Source organism: Mirounga angustirostris, unplaced genomic scaffold, assembly GCF_029215605.1.
Source record: "Mirounga angustirostris isolate CCGP_5_RB_7025 unplaced genomic scaffold, mMirAng1.0.hap1 SCAF_12, whole genome shotgun sequence".
Taxonomy (NCBI): Eukaryota; Metazoa; Chordata; class Mammalia; order Carnivora; family Phocidae; genus Mirounga; species Mirounga angustirostris.
The window spans coordinates 17968410-17986255 of record NW_026991720.1 but is presented as its reverse complement, the minus strand read 5'-3'; the positions used below and the strand labels follow the sequence as shown (position 1 = coordinate 17986255).

At 54.4% G+C, this 17846-nt stretch overlaps 2 protein-coding genes across 4 annotated transcripts; one reads left to right on the top strand and one right to left on the bottom strand.

The window, feature by feature from the left end:
* Positions 1-243: 243 nt before the first annotated feature.
* Positions 244-11113, top strand: TMEM140 (transmembrane protein 140). The gene is made up of 2 exons (XM_045864236.2): positions 244-360; positions 9218-11113. The coding sequence occupies exon 2, from the start codon at positions 9254-9256 to the stop codon at positions 9806-9808; it is 555 nt and encodes a 184-aa protein (XP_045720192.1). The 5' UTR covers positions 244-360; positions 9218-9253; the 3' UTR covers positions 9809-11113.
* CYREN (cell cycle regulator of NHEJ) lies at positions 7016-14998 on the bottom strand. Of its 3 annotated transcripts, XM_064574932.1 has the most exons (4): positions 14111-14998; positions 13363-13519; positions 12451-12526; positions 10980-11569 (listed from the first exon to the last, which is right to left on the bottom strand). In XM_064574932.1, the coding sequence occupies exons 1-4, from the start codon at positions 14220-14222 to the stop codon at positions 11315-11317; spliced, it is 600 nt and encodes a 199-aa protein (XP_064431002.1). In that variant the 5' UTR covers positions 14223-14998; the 3' UTR covers positions 10980-11314. The 3 variants fall into 3 exon arrangements, with proteins under 3 accessions (XP_054361169.1, XP_045720194.1, XP_064431002.1); XM_054505194.2 differs by lacking the exons at positions 13363-13519; positions 14111-14998 and adding an exon at positions 12900-13201 and having other exon boundaries at positions 7016-11569; XM_045864238.3 differs by lacking the exons at positions 13363-13519; positions 14111-14998 and adding an exon at positions 12915-13201 and having other exon boundaries at positions 7016-11569.
* Positions 14999-17846: the final 2848 nt, after the last annotated feature.

The following is a 17846-nucleotide window of genomic DNA, read 5'->3' as shown; positions in this document are numbered from 1 at the left end:
GTTGTTTACTGCCCTCCTTTCCGAAAAGTCACGGGCCACCGGCGAGTGAAGAAATGAAAGTGAAATCAGCCGCTGGGGCACCAGTCCGCATCAGGGGCCCGGCCTTCAGCCTGCTGCGGACCCGGGCACGAGCGCCACCGCGACCAGGGCCGCCGGCCCGCGTCTGCCCGCCGGCCCCGCCGCCCGCCGCCGCCCCCGGCCCCTCGCCGGCCCCGCCGCCCCCGCCGCCGCCGCCCCCGGCCCCTCGCCGGCCCCGCCGGCCCCGCCGCCCCCGCCGCCCGCCGCCGCCCGCCGCCGCCCCCGGCCCCTCGCCGGCCCCGCCTGCCTGCGAGGCTCGCCGCGGGGCCCGCCCCTCCTGCGGTAAGTGCCCGCCCGCACGCGGCCCCGCGGGCCCCGCCGAGCCTCCCCCACCCCGGCCACGAGCCCGGGCCGCACCTGTGCCCCCGCCCCAGGACCGCCGAGCCCTGCCCGCTCGGCCCTCCTTCCCGCAGCTCCCTCCGGCACCAGGGCGGCGCCCCCGGCCCCCGAGACGGTGCGGGCGACGCCAGTGTCCCCCCGCGAGAGCCCCGCCGGGCCGAGTGTGGGCGCCAGGGGCTCGCCCCAAGCCGCACAAATGCGTACAAGCGTGGCCTGCTGCGCAGAAACGGGCAGCCAGGCAGGAGCAGACCCGCGACTCGCAGGAGCTAGACGAGTCCTCCGAGTTACAGAACCACACTTAAAATCCTTAAAACACACACTGCGGGTTAAGATGGGCGGAAAGACCCGTGTTCTTGGCTCGGGCTGTTACAGGGTCTAAGATTTTTCGGGCCCTCTGTTACTAGACTGCATTGCTTCTCATGCCGATGGAAATTCATGGTGGGATCTTGGGGCTGCTGGTGCTTATCTTAAAATATTTTACTATGGACTGTTTCCTTTAATAACTTCTGTTACACTTCTTCACCTGTAAAACCAAAGGCTCCTTTGGGAAAGAAAACACACACACAGAAAACACACACACACTCCTTCTTTCCTTCTTACCTCCTGACAGCTAGTGTGCATTTTTCAGTATCTTCTCCCTACACCCCATCCCTCCGGAAGCCCCAGACCTGAGACAGTTCCTAAGACTTGGGATTCTGCGCATACTCCCCTTTCTCTGTGTTCTTTCCAGCCAACTCCTGCCTTATCTTACCTAATCGTGAAGGGTGTTTGTTTGTTTCCTGCATTTCAGTTTTACATAAATACAGCACCTAATTCTGGAATATTTTTAATGCAAAAAGAGAACAATTGTCCATAAGGCTGCCACCACCCACAGATAGCAACCATGGCTAACGTTAACACTTTAGAATGTTTCCTTAGTCTCTGTCTTGCTCATACTATAGAGTGTGATTTTAGACGTGACTTTTCTAAAGTCTGCAGAGTTTCATTGCCTTGATATGTCTTAATTTAATTCCACTGGTGGGCATTAGAGTTTCTTTCCATTTTTTGCCAAATACTGCGATGAACATTCCTGTATATAAATCGTTGATTGCGTTTCTGATTGCTGCCTTAGGATAAACTCCTCTAAGTGGAATTACTAGGCCAGAAAGAATGGTTTTTAGGGGTTTCAGTGCATATTGCCAAACTGCCTCCTAGAAAGTCTGCACGGATGTTTAACCATTTCCACCATCACCGCCATGAACATGCCCGCTTTGCCATGCCTTCTGTGACAACCAACGTTTTCATCTGCAGTTTTGATAGGGAAACTCCTAGGTTATTTGACTTGGCATATCTTTGCTTGCGTTACAAAAGGTACAGACTTTTTTCATGTTAGTTAATGAGATACCGCGATTTACGTAAGAAGGATATATATTTGGTCTTTATTCCCCTTCTTGGCACAGAGCTCCTAAAACCCTTGGAATTTCCTAAGTGATAATAGAGATAAGGGTGTCTTCTTTATTCGTTAACGAGCTCCTTTCAAGCACATCTGTTATGTTAATGAGCTGACTTCTGGCAAATCTCTATAGATAGGGTTTGGTTGTCAAGGGAAGCAACCTTGGGATTAGAGAGCAACTTTTAACCCCAGCCCACAACCTCCAGGGAGGCCGACTGGCTGGAGATACAATCACCCACACCCAGTGCCCAGTGATGTCATCCATCAGTCCTGGTCATGAAGCCTCCTCTGGAGCCGGGAGTGGGGGAGGAGGCCGCTTATGGGACTAAGCCCTTTGCCTGGGGGACCTAACACTCTCTTCAAGTAGATGGTGTCAGAATTGAGTTAAATAGGACACCAGCTGGTGTCACAGAAAATTGCTTGGTGGAGGGAAACTCCCACACATTTGGTAGAGAGTATAAAGCTACAGTGACCTATTTGGCAGTCCTTCTCTTCTGAAATGTCCTCGTATTCTTTGTCCCTTTTTACAGGGGTTGTTTTTCTTACCTATTTGTATGAACATTTGGTATATTAGTATTATTAATCATTTCATACTTACTGCAGATATTTTCCACGCTCATTGACTTGTGATTTATTATGTTATATGGAAATGTAACTGTCTAAATGGTTAAATCTGTACAAATTTTTTGTGATTTCAATTTGCTTTTAAGTTCAAAGTGTTGTTTCTCAGTCGTAAATCAAATCTTCACTTTTTTCTAGGTCTTTTCTTTTTTTCCCCTCTGTTCATCACATGTCACGTTTGGATCCATGTGAACTTTATTTTGGTATGTGGCAAGAGACAAGGACTTAAACCAGTTTTGTCTGGTTTTCAGTTAGCTCATCAACCACTCCAGCGCCAGTTAATGGAAAACCTCCCACTGAACTGTAATGCCACTTTTATCGCCTTTAACTTCCTACGTGTGTCTTTTCTGAGATACTCCACTCTTGAGCTGTCCATCCCAGTACACCCGGGGGGCTACCACCGGTGGGGGTTGGGGCCCAATTTCCCCCGTTATTTCTAGGAATCTACCTGGGAACCAGATTCTGTGATTACTTCAGTGACTCTAGCCTCAGAATGGTACATCTTCAAGTGATTTAATAAGTGTTAACAAATACCTGCAAATTTCATCTTGGAATACATGGACAGTGTGTTCTCATTAGCAACTGAGCTTCCTCAGAGCTTGGCACCCCGGGCTCCCAGCACCTCAGCGTTCTCAGCCCTGTCCAATGACAAAATGAAAACAATTCAGGCATGAGATTACCCTTCCTTGATTTGAGGGACAACAAGCTGTGGACTGGGGGAGGACAGCGCCTCCCAAGCATGGAGCACCGGGGCGGGATTTGGGGCAAGAGCGTGTGGTGGAGCGAAGCCGCAGTGTGGAAACCAGGGGGCATGACTAGCTAGGAGGCCCTGCTCTGTGGGGTAAGGCGAGCTAGCGGGAGCAGGGTTCCAGGGTTGTGCTCCGTGTGCGTTAGGGGTCCTCGACGGCTGACTTAGGCTGAGAACTGCGACCTGGGCTGGGCGCCGCCGCGGCCTCCATGTTGTGGTCCAGGCACATGAAGAATTCACTGTGTCAGCCCCAACCTAGACATCAACAGACTCTGGGAGGGGATCCCGAGACGCCCAGCGCTTCTGTGAGGGGAGCTAGCTTCTGTCAGCCTCCGCCCTCTCCTCAGGCCGCCAGCCCACCCCAGCCCCGAGACTGACCAGGCCAGGGCTGGCTTTCGCAGGTTCCCCAAATACTGGCCCTGCAGGCTGGAGGGGGAGGCCCCAGAGCGTCTGCTACTCAACTTGGTGGTGATTTGCTTTCTTTGAGTTATTTTGTGTCTGGAAGCCCTTTCATATGCATTACAAACTCGCCAGGGAAGAACCCTCCCCTCCCGTGTGAGGATGGAGGTCAAGTTCCTGGGAAACTTACCCGGCTTTCCAGCCAACTCTCTAAAGACCTCTTGAAAAATTTAAGGTCTAGGTGTTCGTGACTGTCGATTATTCTTGACGTCCACCTCTTCTTGGGTGCAACAACATTCAGGTAGGCCTCGGTGCATCCCGCAGGGCCACCTGGCAGGATGCGTGTGAGGTAGCCGCTGGACTTGGCTCCGTCTGTCCCAAATCACAGGGCCGCCTGGGCTTTCAACCTGCCATCTGGGCACCTAGCTCCTTGTGTTTGGGGGAACAGGGACATGAGTTAATGGAACACTCGGTTACAAGGATATAATCCACACCTGTCACCCTGGCCTACAAGGCCCACCGGGACCAGGGACCACTCGCCGGTCCGGACTGGTCTCCTCCCCTCTCCTTAGTTATGGGGCCGCTGCCCCGGCCCTGGAAATCTGTTCATCTCCCAACCAAGCGTTCAGAACGACTGCACTTGCTCCCTGGAAGGCTCTTCCCCTGGCCCAGCTCAGCAGGGCTCTTTCACGTCCCTCAGGCCTCAAACCAAATGTCTCCTCCCGAAGCAGGCCTTCCCTGACCCACCGATCGAGACGAATGGCTTCCTCCCATCACCTTCTCTCCTCACTTCATCCTGTTTATTTCCTTCCCAAATCTTTTCAAAATTATAATTATCTTTTTAAAAGTATACCGTTGGCGTTGGTCTCCCCAACCAGAAGGCAAGCTCAGTGAAGCCAGGCCCCTGGTTTGCCCTGAATGCTACTGATTCCACAGGGCCTGTGACAGAGGGAACCATCCAAAATGGGCCGTTCATGCAGTCACGAGAGGAAACCCTGGCCTCCTCGGTAGGAGGGGGCTGTGGCTCTCTGTCAGGATTGCAGGAGAGGGCCGGGCGGGAGAACCAGGAGCGACAGCCAGTGGCAGTCCTAGTTTCTAGTACTACTTGCCTTCAAACTCTGCTTCGGGTCCGGGGAACCTTAACCTTAGCCTCCTGTCAACTAGCTGTGGAGTCCCGCCGCGAAACACCAAATGCGGATGGGCCCAAGGTGCAGGCCTGTGCTCGTTACGAAGGACTGTTTCTCCCTCTAAATTGTCGTTGACCTTTGCCCCCAGCGGGATCATCTGCTCGCAGGGGCTAGCAAGCAACAAAACAGATGAACCAAGAGCCAGTTAACGTCACCGGAACCCCTGCCACAGCCTACTTGAGTAGCTCGGCCAACGGGGAGGCCTTGAGCCTGATGATTTTGGCCCTACGAGCAGTCTCAGGGTCCTGTTTCTGCTGGCGAAGCTGCTTTCCTTTACGTGCAGAATTAAGTGCATCAGAATGGCACGTGTTGCCTAAAACACCGACCGCGGGGAGACCCGGGCAGATGTCCCCACCTGCACCCACTTGGGAGGCACCACTGCGGCCCAGGTTGGAAAAAGAAGAACCTGGGCTCCTATTTCTGCCAGAGGAAATATGACACATTTCCCTTTCTTCTTCCCTTTTGATTTTTGTCAGAACCACACCCTAGCCGTGAACACACTGATCAGAGAGTTGTTAGTCCGGGCCAGGACCGCCTGACACTAAGCACTCCGTTGGGCTCGTCCCGTCAGATGGTTTGTGTGGCTTCATTCCGCTGACATCTTCTTCCCTGGCTTCGCTTGGCTCTCCATTCATGCGGCACTCCCAGCCCTCCTCCTCTCCCTGCCCTCACCTCCCTTTTCTCCCCCGATCGATCTCGATCGATCGATCGATCGCGGACACCGCTCCACCAGGATCAGCAGAGCTGGTGCAGCAGGCCGCGCGCCAGGCACCGGTCAGCCGGTGTGGACAACTGCCGTGCTTCGGTCTCGCAACAGCCCCCAGGAACAGGCCTGCAATGTTCCAGACGGGGAGGGAGGTGCCCAAACTCTGAGCCCAGAGTGGGGGCAGTGTAAACACAGGGAGGAGTTTGAGCAACTCCGTGTGCCATTGTGAACGTTCATTCAGTCATTACATGTCACTCAGTAGACACTGAGTGCCTGCCTTGTGCCTGGTGGCCCTGGGTGTTGGGGCCGTAACAGTAAGTGATAGATTTTTTGGTAGATGAACAGCCAGTCAGCCAGCTAACCATAGATACATAAATGAGCAGCAGATAAGTCCTGGCCCTCATGGAGTTTATATCCCACTGGGGGCGAGGGTGGGGCGACAAGAAAAGGTTGAGAATGGGAGACGGTAAAAAGGCTGCAGGGAGAGAGCAGGAAAGGGACCCGGGGAGCCCCAGCTGCAGCTGCTGGGGGTGGGGGTATGCGGTCAAGGTGAAGACGCTAATCGGGCAGCGTCCCTGAGAAAGGAACACTGGAGCAGAGAGAGCCAAGGGAGGCGAGGGAGGGAGACCTGTGACAACAGAAGAGCATTCCAGGCCAGGAACTGGCAAGTACCCAAGTCCTGACTTGCCTTCAGTTCTTGGAAAATACAGCGAATGCCACTGTTAGTGGAAGCTGGGGGTTGGGCGGGGGGGTGGGGGGAGCAAGGCTAATAGGAGAGGTCCCGTCCTCAAAGGAGCAGGAAGAAGGCCAGGTCATTGTTCATGTTGCACGAAAAGAGGGCACCCTTGGTAGCACGTTCCAGAAGATGTACAGCCCTCCAGGGAGAGCACAGGATAGTATTGCGGGGGGAGGAAGTTGGAGATCCGGGAGTCCAGTGCCCACACTCCTGGAGGGGCGGCTCTCCGTGGGCCCCCCACCCCCCGCCGCGGGCCACATTCCAAGGGCTCCCTGGACGCCTAGTGAGTGGAACAGAATTGCCGTGGGTGGCAGATGAGCGGTCACGTGGCATGAAAGATGTGCAGGGGTGCCCTGTGAGGCCCCCTCGGGACGTCGTGAACAACAGAGGCATGCAGGTGTGCATCGGGTAGATGGTGAGAGACCTAAGCCCCAGCTCTACAGAACATCTGGGTACTGGGTGACATTAGATGTGCGGGCAGGAAGAACGGATCGAAAATAAATAGGACGAGGATGGGTCTTTTTGGTGTTTTTACAGAAGACAAAGGAGAAGAGAAGGGAGTTTTGTGGGAATCTCGATCATTGGGATAAGATGAAAATGTAATATGGAAAGCCATGAGCAGACAGTGACAAAGGAGAAGGTGTACGTAAGTGCAGGATCAGTACGGGTCCACAACAGAGTTCTGCAGTGAGTAAGCTGGTGGGTATTTTAGCCGAGATGGAGACCGGAGCGACTGACCCTCCTCTGTGAAAGGGAACAAAGGTGCTAGGACGGTTTGTGAAGTTTCTTTGGATTCCGTGACTCAGGAGAGGGCACTTCAGGGGTCTTGAGAAGCAAGTGCCAGTGACAAGAGACGGGGGTTCACCAACATCCCCCACAGCCTCATTTCTAGCCTTACAAAGTAATGTCGAACAACGTAATATACACAAGTGTAGTCACGCTATCATGTGTTTACAAAGCGGGATACAAACATACAGTTATGCGAGCGCAACTGTGTAAAACAGCATTATGGAAGGAAATGTGTTGTTAAGAGTGGTTATTTCTACAACCCGAAGGTACAGATGATTTTTAGTCGTTCGCCTATTTTTCTAGTGTTCTACAATCAGCATCTGTTGCTTTGTTGTAAACAGGAAAAAGTTCAGCTAAAAAGGGTGACAGTGACTCAGCAGTCTCCCCAGTTACCCTCTGAAGGAAGCAAGGCTTGTTGTGAAAGGGAATTAAAAAGCTCACGGTGGCAAGAACGTGATTGCTAGGATTGTTAAAGGCCAAAAAAGCCAGGGTGGGCTCCTAGGACAGCAGAGGAGGGGAGTGCCATGGGCTTTTCCAGCCAAACATCGTAAGCTTTCACTATGAAACATTTAGACAAAGAAGCTAGGACCAGCCTCCAGCCTCTTAGTCCACGAGGTCCTGAAGTCTGTCCAGATGTCCTACAGGACACGAGCAGCAGCCAGCCCAGCGCTGTGCGGCCCCACATCCTGTTCCCAAGTGCGTGTTCTTTCTCTCCCTCCGGGCACCTTCTGTTCTCACAGAACAAATAAGGGATGTGGTCAGACACCCCTTCCTTCCAGTCAGCTGTGGCAAAGAGGGAGGGCCCGCTCCTCCCCAGGGGACCCTTCAGACGCTGCCCTCTGGTGCTGACCAGATGTCACTCTAGTTTGTCCCCAGCACCTGTTGTCTTCTGAGGCCTAAGGCCGGCAGCACTGAGTTCCCAGGGCTCTGGGCTGTCAATGGCCATTTTATTCCACACTGGAAGATTTACAAATATAAAGGTATCGTATGCAGATGACTGTTGTAGGGGCCAATTTGGAGAAGTCCTTTGGAGTAAAAATGGAGTGAAAAGGTTTTTCAAATACAATCAGGAAGGTGTCTACTACATGACAGGGATTACCATGAAGTTTTCTGCAGGTCAATTGGGCAATATGCAATAAAATCACCAAAATTTTTTTTTACTTTTGACTCTGATTGTACTCTTAGAGATCTAGCCTAAGGAAAAATCAGAATCGTGCAAGCATCTTCCCTGATTGTCACTTATAATGGTGAAAAATGGACACAATCTGTCTGATAGTGTCATGGATAAATCTATGACATGAGCTATTACACAGCCATTAACCACGTTTTTGAAGACTATTTAACAGCTTTGAAAAAAGGTTCACAATAGTCAGTGAGAAAATCATTGCGGTCAACTGTATGATTCTTTAAAAATACACCACATAGGAAAAAAATATTGGTAGAAAATTAACAGTGATTCTATGTATGCGGTGGGAGAAGAGGTGATTTTTTCTATTTTTTCTTTTAAAAATGACTTTCCAAGATTTCTACCATTACTGTTGTCAGGACACTTAAATTGTAGACACTTAAAAAGTAGGGAGTACGACTGTGTGATTTCATTACCGGGTGGCCTCTCGTCTTCACCACGTCCTGACTCCCAGAGCCGGGCAGCTGAGCTCACAGGGCTCCTCAACCCCAGCTCACGTGAGAACGTGCTACAGAGCTTCTAGAACAACCAGTGCCTGGCCCCAACCTCAGAAGTTCTGATCTGACTGGTCTGGGTCCCACTGAGGGTGGTTCTTCCAGCTCCTGGGTGGTGCTGCTGTCCCCCACGGAGCCTTTAGCACCGTCCTCCCCCTCCGGGCCCCCAAGGAGCGGCGTCTCCTTCACCCCCGACAAGCCCACCCTCGTCAGGATCTGAGCAACTCCCTCAGACGTTTCCAGGGGCTTGTGGTGTTGAAAGTGCAGCGAAGCCCCTGTTGAGAGGGCATCAGTGTGCACGTTTCAGGCACCCCCAGCTGCCCCGCGGGGGGCCCTTCCCCCTGAACTTGGCCCCGAGAGGCGGCTGAGGACTCACCGAGTGGGTGCTGCCTGGAGGCTCCCTCTAACTTCGGGTTCCCGCTGGGGTCGGGAGGAAGGGTGCCACGGGTGTTTACGGAATTCCAGGAACTGTGAGGACGCTCACGGATGTGCCTTCCCGCAGGTACCCGGAAGGCGGCCGTGCCAAGGGCAGGGGAAGATGACCATGCCCAGCCCGAAGCAGGCCGCACAGCTGCGCTTCCTGGCCATCATGGCCGCCACGGCGGCGGCCATCTCCCTGCTCTTCTATGCTCTCCTCTGGAAGGCCGGCAACCTCACGGACCTGCCCCACCTCAGAGTCGGCTTCTACAACTTCTGCCTGTGGGACCAGGGCACCGGCTCCCTGCGGTGCCGCCAGTTCCCTGAGCTGGAGGCCCTGGGCGTGTCGCGGGTCGGCCTGGCCCTGGCCAGGCTTGGTGTGTACGGGGCCCTGGTCTTGATGCTCTTCGTCCCCCTGCCTCTCTTCCTGGCCTGGTGCAACAGCAGCCAGGGAGAGTGGCGGCTGGCGGTGGGCTTCCTCGCCACGTCCTCCATGCTGCTGGCCAGTGGCCTGGGCCTCTTCCTCACCTACACGTGGAAGTGGGTCAGGCTCTCCCTGCTGGAGCCCGGGTTTCTCGCTCTGGGCACCGCGCAGGCCTTACTCGTCCTCTTGCTTATGGCCACGATCGTGTTCCCTCAGAGGGCGGAGGACAAGAGCAAGCTGGACAGCTACTAGGTCTGTCAAAAGGTTAACGTGATCGCCAGAGTTCAGTTTGAACTATGCTCAGAGAAGGCGCCAGAAACTTGAGGGGCTGGTATGTCTTCTCAGCCTGTTTGATAGCGAATGCCCATCTCAAGCCCTAGGAGCCAGGCCCCGCCACGGAGAAGGTGGGGTACCTAGAGTCAAGAGGCCAGGAGGCAGCAATGGCGGGACTTCCAAGGTTCCCAAGGGCACCCCCAGACCACGCAGCTCACCGTCCTGAGAACTCCTGCTTTCCTGCACTGATCTGAGCAAGCCATTCTCACTTCTTCCTCAGGCTCATGGAGAGAGGACTCCTGTCACGAGGCCTGACTTCCAGGACGATTTGCCAAATGTCAAACTAGAACCCAGTTAAGGTTTATGTCAACCAATGGGGAACATTATGAGAGAGAGAGAGCTCGCTTCGGTGTCTCTTGGGGCTCCCGGTTAGCAAGCTCCCCCTCTCCGTGGTGGGTGCGATGTGATGAGCCCCCTTTCCCTAATACCACTCCCGAAGGCCCAGGAGTGGTCCCTTGAGGGATTCACTAGAGACCGAACCCGTGGGCACAAAGAGAAGCCTTGGTGGCTCTGAAGGCTCTCCTGGAAAGGCTCCTGGACCCGAGGCCAGACAAAGCAGGGGCGTCAGCGGGCAAATCGTTCCTAGCACGGGCCCCGGGAGTTGGGAACAGAATACAACAAATCCCCAGAGAGGTGAGCAAGGTGAACAAAACAGCTCCACGTACATACTGATGCTGCATCTCTTCACTTTTCCACCCAGAACTGCAAAGGAGAAGAGCACAACCTCCGCCTTGCGGACCGGTTTGTATTTCTGAGCACCTGCATGTCGGAAAACCTGTGCAGCAAATGCCCGCCTCATTCCATCTGTCCAAGGCCACCCTGAATAGAGACAGAACTGGGGACTCTGGCAGGATCTCGGCTGCAGAGTCTCCTGCAGGCTCCTGTCCCAGTCTTGCTTCCCAACTGCCCGGGGACTGAGGCTGAGCCGCCGAGTAGAAGGAAGGTGGCAGCGTGGGGGGGGCAGAGGCCTTCCAGTGCAGATCCCTGTGGGCAGGACATCTGCCTCCCGGGCTGCACGGGGGATGGAAACAGGCTTCCTCCTTAGGGAGAGATCCCGCTGTCGGAATTCCAGTGAACTTAGCAGCTATACTTCTTCTTTCAAATTTATTAAGTTGACTCTACGACGGTTCCAGTAAGTGTGACCCCCTTGTCCACCTTTCCCTGAACCTGGGAAGTGAATAAAGCCAGACCCTCCGAGTGGAGTAGGCGCAGCGCAGAGAGAAATTCTATGGTTCCTCACTTCCACACACTCAACGCGACAGCTCCCAAGGCCCAAAGCCCCCTGGGCTTCCCCTCCTTGGTGCATCTGCCAGCCCAGGGAGGGGAGGACTGGGCCTCTTCGGCATCCTCGGCCAGGCCCCAGGCCGGGAAGGGAAGCCGGCTTCCCTCAGCGCCCTGGGAAGGAAGTCCTAGGAAGTCTGTCCCTTAGCTGAAAAATATCTCCCTGACATATTTTAACATGTCCTCGTCCTCCTCAGGGCTCCTGCTGCACGCAGAGTCAGACCCCGTGGGCCCCTGAGGAGGGCGGAGGCCTGGAGGAAGGGCGTCTTCCCCATTGTCCTCATCCTCACTTCTACTCCCAGGAGAACTCGGTGACAACATTGAGCAGGTTGGGGACAGCTCTGGTTTATCAGCGCCCGCCAGGGTCAGCAGCTCCAAGGGCTTTTCCTGTTTCCGGGCCTGCGGGAGTAGGACAAATGACAGGCAAAACAGACATTATGTTATTTCCCGAGTGAACATGACAGTTTATCCGTCAGCAATGCAGAAGCCACCGTGAAGCCCAGCGTGTGACCGGGTCAAGCCCTGCTCCTCCCGCTCCCCACCTTTCTACCCCCTCACAGCTCCTGTAGAAGTCAAGACCAATGTGAGAGAGACGTGGGCAGGGGCCTGAAGAATACCAGAGTGGAAAAGAAAAACAGGAAAAATATATCTGGAAAGGCAGGGGTGACAGAATGGAAGGAGTAGGGGATACAAAACTTGAGTGTGGGCCTAAGCTCTGGCACTTATTGGCGGTGCAACTAAGGGGAAATCCCTGGGCCTCGATTTCTTTATCTGTAAAATGGGGATAATATCTGAACTAACGGATCACCAGGTGATGGCAAGGATTAAATGAGACAGTAAGTAATACATGAAAGTACCCAGTCGGCTACCTAATACTAAGGCGGTACAATTACACTCCGCCTCAGAGGCCAGGGAGGCATTCAGCTAAGAAGTACAATGGTCAAAAGTCACCAACTGAGACCCTTCGGAGAACATAAGCAGTTAAAGACTTCCCGTCCCCTTCCACATACCAGCAAAGAGTCACCCCAGAGACGGCTGCCCTCCCTCCCCACGTGTCCAGCCCCAAACATTAAGTCCCACCTCGCGTGGGGAGAGGCCAAGGGGAGTGCGACCTTGAGAGAAGTGCCAGACAAGGGCCTGGTGGAAGAAATGGGACGACAGATGACGCCCCCCTCCTCCAAGGCCGCCTGAGAATGCACGGCGTCTCTTTTGTTGCCATTAATCAAGGGCCCAGTCCAGTTTCTGGTCCTCCGAGTAAGAAGAGACACAGCTGCCTGTACCTCAATCAGGGTCCCCAGAGCGACATCCACCATTTCAGCTTCACTCATGCAGTACACGGTCCTCACCGCGGCAAGCCTGAAAGGAAGGCATGATGCTAGGATGGGGACGGACGGGTCTCAGGTCTCACGAGGGAGAAGAACACAAGAGCAAGAGTCACATCCCCAGGCCTACCCACCCACCGCCGCTTTCCAATCTGGCCGGCTCCTGAGGGTCAGTGCCCCACATGCAAGGGACACCAGCAGATCAAATAGATCATCGTGCCCAGACGCGACTGACCCCCACCTGCACCCATGACCACAGTAGAGCAGGACTGCAAGTCAGAACGGAGGTGGGTCCAGTTAGGACAACTCAGAAAAGGAAGAGCCAGGGAGGGGGGCACTGTAGTGCCCAGTCTAGGAGAATGCAGGGACGTCCCCTCCCCGGCAGCCCTAAGACTCCCCCAAATTACCACCGTTCAACTAACTGGCCCCGCAGCTTCTGATTCCACGCTGGCCCAGTGACTGCTACTCATCTGTCCGTCCCTGAAGATTTGCCCGCGGGGAGGCTGGACCCTGGTCCACGTAGCTTGACCCCTGGCTGGTCACAGTTTTTGGTGCAAATGAAGAGCCTGGCATTTTGGACAAGTGGTGTCTGAGAGCTTGGCTAATGTGTGCAAACCAGAGGGGGAGCACTGCCTGGGGGCTGGCCCTTGAGGGCCTGGCTGCAGAGATGCACCCGCAGAGGCGGGGTCTGTCTGTGAGGGGAGGGCTCACTTCACCCCTGCAGGCTGTGCACCTGCGAGCTGAAAAGGCTTCTGCAGGGCTGAAACACCCACCCACCTCCCTGTGGAAGGCTCAGCCCCAGCAACTGCTACGCCCCCAAACCTTCCCTCCTCCTGATTCCCCGGGAACCCCAGCCGGAAGTTGTCCCACCTTGCTGCAACAGTCCTCTGCGCTGCCGCCGGCCGTCTCCTCCCCTTGGGGGTCTTCCCTGGAACCTTTCTCTTCTCGGCCTCCTGGGCTGTCATCCATGTGGGAAGGACCCTCTTTTTATCCTCAGATTTTAAGTCTCCCATCTCGCTTTTCTCTCCTGAAGATGAGTCAGGGCCCAGGCTTAATGATTTGCTTTTCTAATTCAGGACAGCAAACCCCATGCTCATCACATCAGGAATGATAGTTCTGTGTGTCCTGGAACAAAGTCCAGTGAATTCTAAGAAGTTAGAATACTTCCAGTCATCAGCTGTAATTACTGGTCAGGACAGGCCAGAGGTTAGCTGGGCAGAGAGCAGGGCCCAGGAGACTAAAACGGGCCATTCCCCTTGTCCTTGCCATCCAAGGTGCTCGCTGCCCTCAGGGTGCCCCACCTCTCCTACTCTTAGCATATCTCTCACGATCTCCCCAACTCCAGACTTATTTCCTCTACCTTGGTGTGGTTACAGGGAACCCCAAGACCCTTTTGATCCCCAGTAAGGTTGAATCAACCAACAGTCCCTCCCTTAATCCAAAGATACTTCTGACTGGCCAGATTTTAGCCAGTGGTAGGGATCAGGGACCACAACTGATGCTGGCTTTGGGATGGGAGAATCCCAAAGGCCCCAGGGCAGCCTCTCATCTGACCTGGTCTCTCTTCTCCCCTCCCCCTAACGCTCAGTCCCCACCCTGGGGCTCAAAGGGTACAAACCGAATCCTGAAAGCAGCTTAGGGCTCCGCCTAGGGAGGAGCTTACTGGAGTAGATGTTTGCCCAGAAAAGGGTCAGCCCCGAATAAGGGATCCCTCTCTGAATCATAGTCATTAATTGCTCATCTAGGCTGTTTACAACTTAAAAAAAAAAAAAGAGCAGGACGTCATTCTAACCTTTCTGGCCAGAGGACAGACCTTGGCCAACGTACCTCGTTGCAGTCCAAATTCAGGCAACGTTAATAGTCATTCCCACAACTAACGAGCACTGCTAACCGCCAGGCATACGGACGTTTATTCGACCCCGAGGCAGATATTATCAAGCCCATTTTACAAACGAGGAACTGACTGCAATGTGCACAAGGTTACAAAGTTTGAAATGGCCAGCCAGGACTCGCAGCCGGGTCGTGCAGGCCAAACCTCGCGCCTAGCCGCCGCCATGCTGCTGGGGCTCCTAGGAGGGCAGAGGCCCGGCGGGGAGGGCCGGGGAGGCAGAACGAGCCCGCGCTACCTGGGGGGAGACCGAGCTCCGCACGCTCGGGATGGGCCCGGCACTCCCAACCCACCGCCCGCCGCTGCCTCGGGGACCGTGCGCCGCCCCGACCGCGGCGAGACGACTGCCAACCTGCGGGGGCGAGAGCGGGAGGCAGGCACGTGGACCTGCACGCGGGGCCTGGCGGAGCACGGGAGGGAGGCCGCCCGCACGCTCGCTCGCGGCCCCGGTGCTCCGGGCAGGGGGGCAGGGCGGAGCTCAGTCCGGACGGCGCGCTCCTCGGGTCCGGGCTTCCCGCCTCCCCCGCTCGCCCGCCGCTCTTCCGGGATTCCCGGGGGCGGGCCCGAGAGGCGGCCCGGGGCGGTGGTGGGGACGCGGCCCCGCCCCGCCCCGGCACTTCCGGCCCCGGCCGCGGCCCGCGCGGAGACCCGGCGCGCCCCCTGCAGGCAGCTCGCGCCGTTGGCGTCCCCGCCCGGATCGGGACCCGCCTGCGGTCTGGGGGCCTGACAGTCTCTCCTGGACCAAACTCCGCTCGGGCTCCTCTGAACTCTCATCTAGGCCCTGCGTTTGGAGCTTCCCTGCCCCTCTCTGCGCCGTCCAGTTTTAGCAAGCATCCTACCAAGTCATTTTAGCCAGGACCCCCATCCCCAAACCTGATCGCCCTCCCACTTGGGAGGGTTCCTTGTCTTTCACCATCTTGCAGGAGATGTCTGATCACCTAGGTTGCCTTCAGCAAGAATCCTGGTGCTGAGTTTAGCCAGAGCCCTCCTCCTCACCCATCCCCCTTACCCCTGGTGTTTCCTCTTAGCAACTTTCCATCCACTGACCCCACCCTGCTCCTTGGCTATAAAGTCCCTTTTCCTTGTTGTATCCAGAGTTAAGCCTGATGGCTCTCCCCTACTACAAAACCTCACTGTAGTACCCGCCCTTGAATAAAGTCTGCCTTGATATTTTTAACAAGTGTCATGAATAATTTTCTATTTAACAGAATATTTTTTAACAGTCCCCAAACATGGCTCCATTTGAGGTATGCTAGTCGGACTTTATCCTGGGCCCCCCGAGTGAGAAATTAGGGTGAGGGGAGGAGGGTCTGCATTTTTTTAAAGCTCAGGATTCCCACAGGGATCAAGGCCAACTCTCCCTACTGGGGGTCCAAATCCCAAGGGGAGGGGGCACAAGGTGAGCCCCTTGGGTGCAGGAAAAGAAATTAAAGCCTCCGTTTATATCTGTTATCTTAAAGGAAGTAGGTGTCACTGACACTGAGCATTCAGATTGGTGGCCAGGTGCTCCCTCTTCGAGCGGGGCAGCTCCACAAAGCTTCCCAGGTGGTCTGCGTTCAGCCTGGTTCTGAGCACTGCCGTGGACACGTGGAGCTAGCATCTAGTTTTCGTTAAAATCACACTCAGCTTACAGCAGGCTAAAAGAGGCCAGCAAAGAAACCCCCAGGTCACAGACATGACAAAAAACACAAGCATAAGCTGTCATAGGTGAACCTTCTCCTGCCATACTTTGAAGTAAAAGGATGATCAGAACTGACCGTCTGGCCCCCAAATGTGAAATTACCAAGGCAGCCCTTTTAACTGTGATTTATAACAAATCCGCTAATGGGGTAATGAGTCTCCACACATTAGAGGTGCACAACAGGGGAGCTCCATCCCAAGCTTGGGGACTCCAGACCCTGAAGCTCTCTTCCAGCTGTGTGGTACTTTGGGTTTCTCTAAAGCACTTTCACATGCTGGGCCAGAAACGTTTAGCCCAATCAAGGCTTAAGGAGATAAATCCATGGTTTCAAGTCATAAAACCAACACGTCGTACACTAGGGTCGTCTAGCTGCAGGCTGGACTCTGCCTCCAGTCTTTTCCAGAGGGCAACACCCGGGGCGGGGGGTGGGGGGAGCAGGCCCTGCTTCTCTGGTTCCACGAAAAGTGTTAGAACCTCTCTGACTTCCAGGGTCCTCTGCTCTCAAGCTGTGAAGCATCATTTTGTTTTGTGAATAAAGGAACAGAAAATACTTGTTCTTAGTCCCTACAACCTCTTCCCATCGCCAGCTAAAAAATGAGGTCTGAGGAACAGGAAACCTTTGCATCTGCGTGAGCAGCTTTCTGTTTGAAGGGAGAGAAGCCCAAGCGGGGACAGAAAACTCGAGCTGTGGGATCTGGACAGGCTGGAGTCAACAGCTAAAGTGCTTTGAAAGCCGTGCTCCCAGGCCCAGCAGAGGTGATAAGCATAGAGCAGACAGGTCAGAGGACAGAGAGGGGGAGGCCCCGAGGGGCTCTCAAGCAGCTCAGGCCAGAGTGGGGGGCGGGGGACATGCCCATACCAGGTATGCAGACTCGGCGGGGGCGGGGGGGGGGGGCCTGAGCTGCACTGGCTTGACAGCTTCCCAATACGCTGCCCTTGCCCAAAAGAATGGGAGGAGTCTTGCTGGGGTTCTGGGCAGGGGCTGAGCAGCTCTTGTGAAGAAGGAAATTCAAGTTTGGATGTGACTGACCGGATGAGAGCTCATCCTAGACGGGTATGTGTGGCACAGGGAGGAACACCAGGATGAACACAGCCTGCCCAGCACTCAGGATGGAGTGAAGGCTGGGGAGAGACAAGCCAGCAGGTTTGGCCACCTGTATTTGGTAATTTCAAAAGGTCAGAGGTGAATGGGATTTGGGTTTTGTTTGCTTTTAGGCAGTATCGTGGTTTTGTTTTGTGTTTTTAGGCAGTGTGCTGGGGAAGCCCACACAATCTCAAGCCAAAGTCAAAACAAAAGGGAGGTGGGCGTTCGGCCCAGAGCTTAAAGGAAAGGAGAGAAGACATAGCTTTTCAAGTGTACTTTGTTTCTTTGCAGTCCTTAAAGACATTCCAGTAGCTGTGGAGACCATATTGAGCAGAGAGAATGGGTAATAAGAAACTGAAACAAAATGGTGAAGTGAAACAGTGAATTCTCGCACTCAAATGAAACACATGACGGCTTCTTAAATGTCCTACAGAATCACTGGGGGAGATAATTTGCTGTTTCAATGCAGAAGATGGGGAAAATCGTAAATGGAGAAGTCTTGTCTTTGTTCATTTGAAAAGAGGGTTACCAAGGTAGAAATCGGTAAAAATGTGTAAATAACTACTTAGCAGTCCCTGGTGTTCTCTCATAATTGAGTCACATAAATCCCGACTCTTCCTCCAAATCCCAGCAGAATGGGAGCCAAGGCCTTAGTACCAACTTCACGATTCTCTAGAAGTAGGTAACTGGGAGTAGCCCCT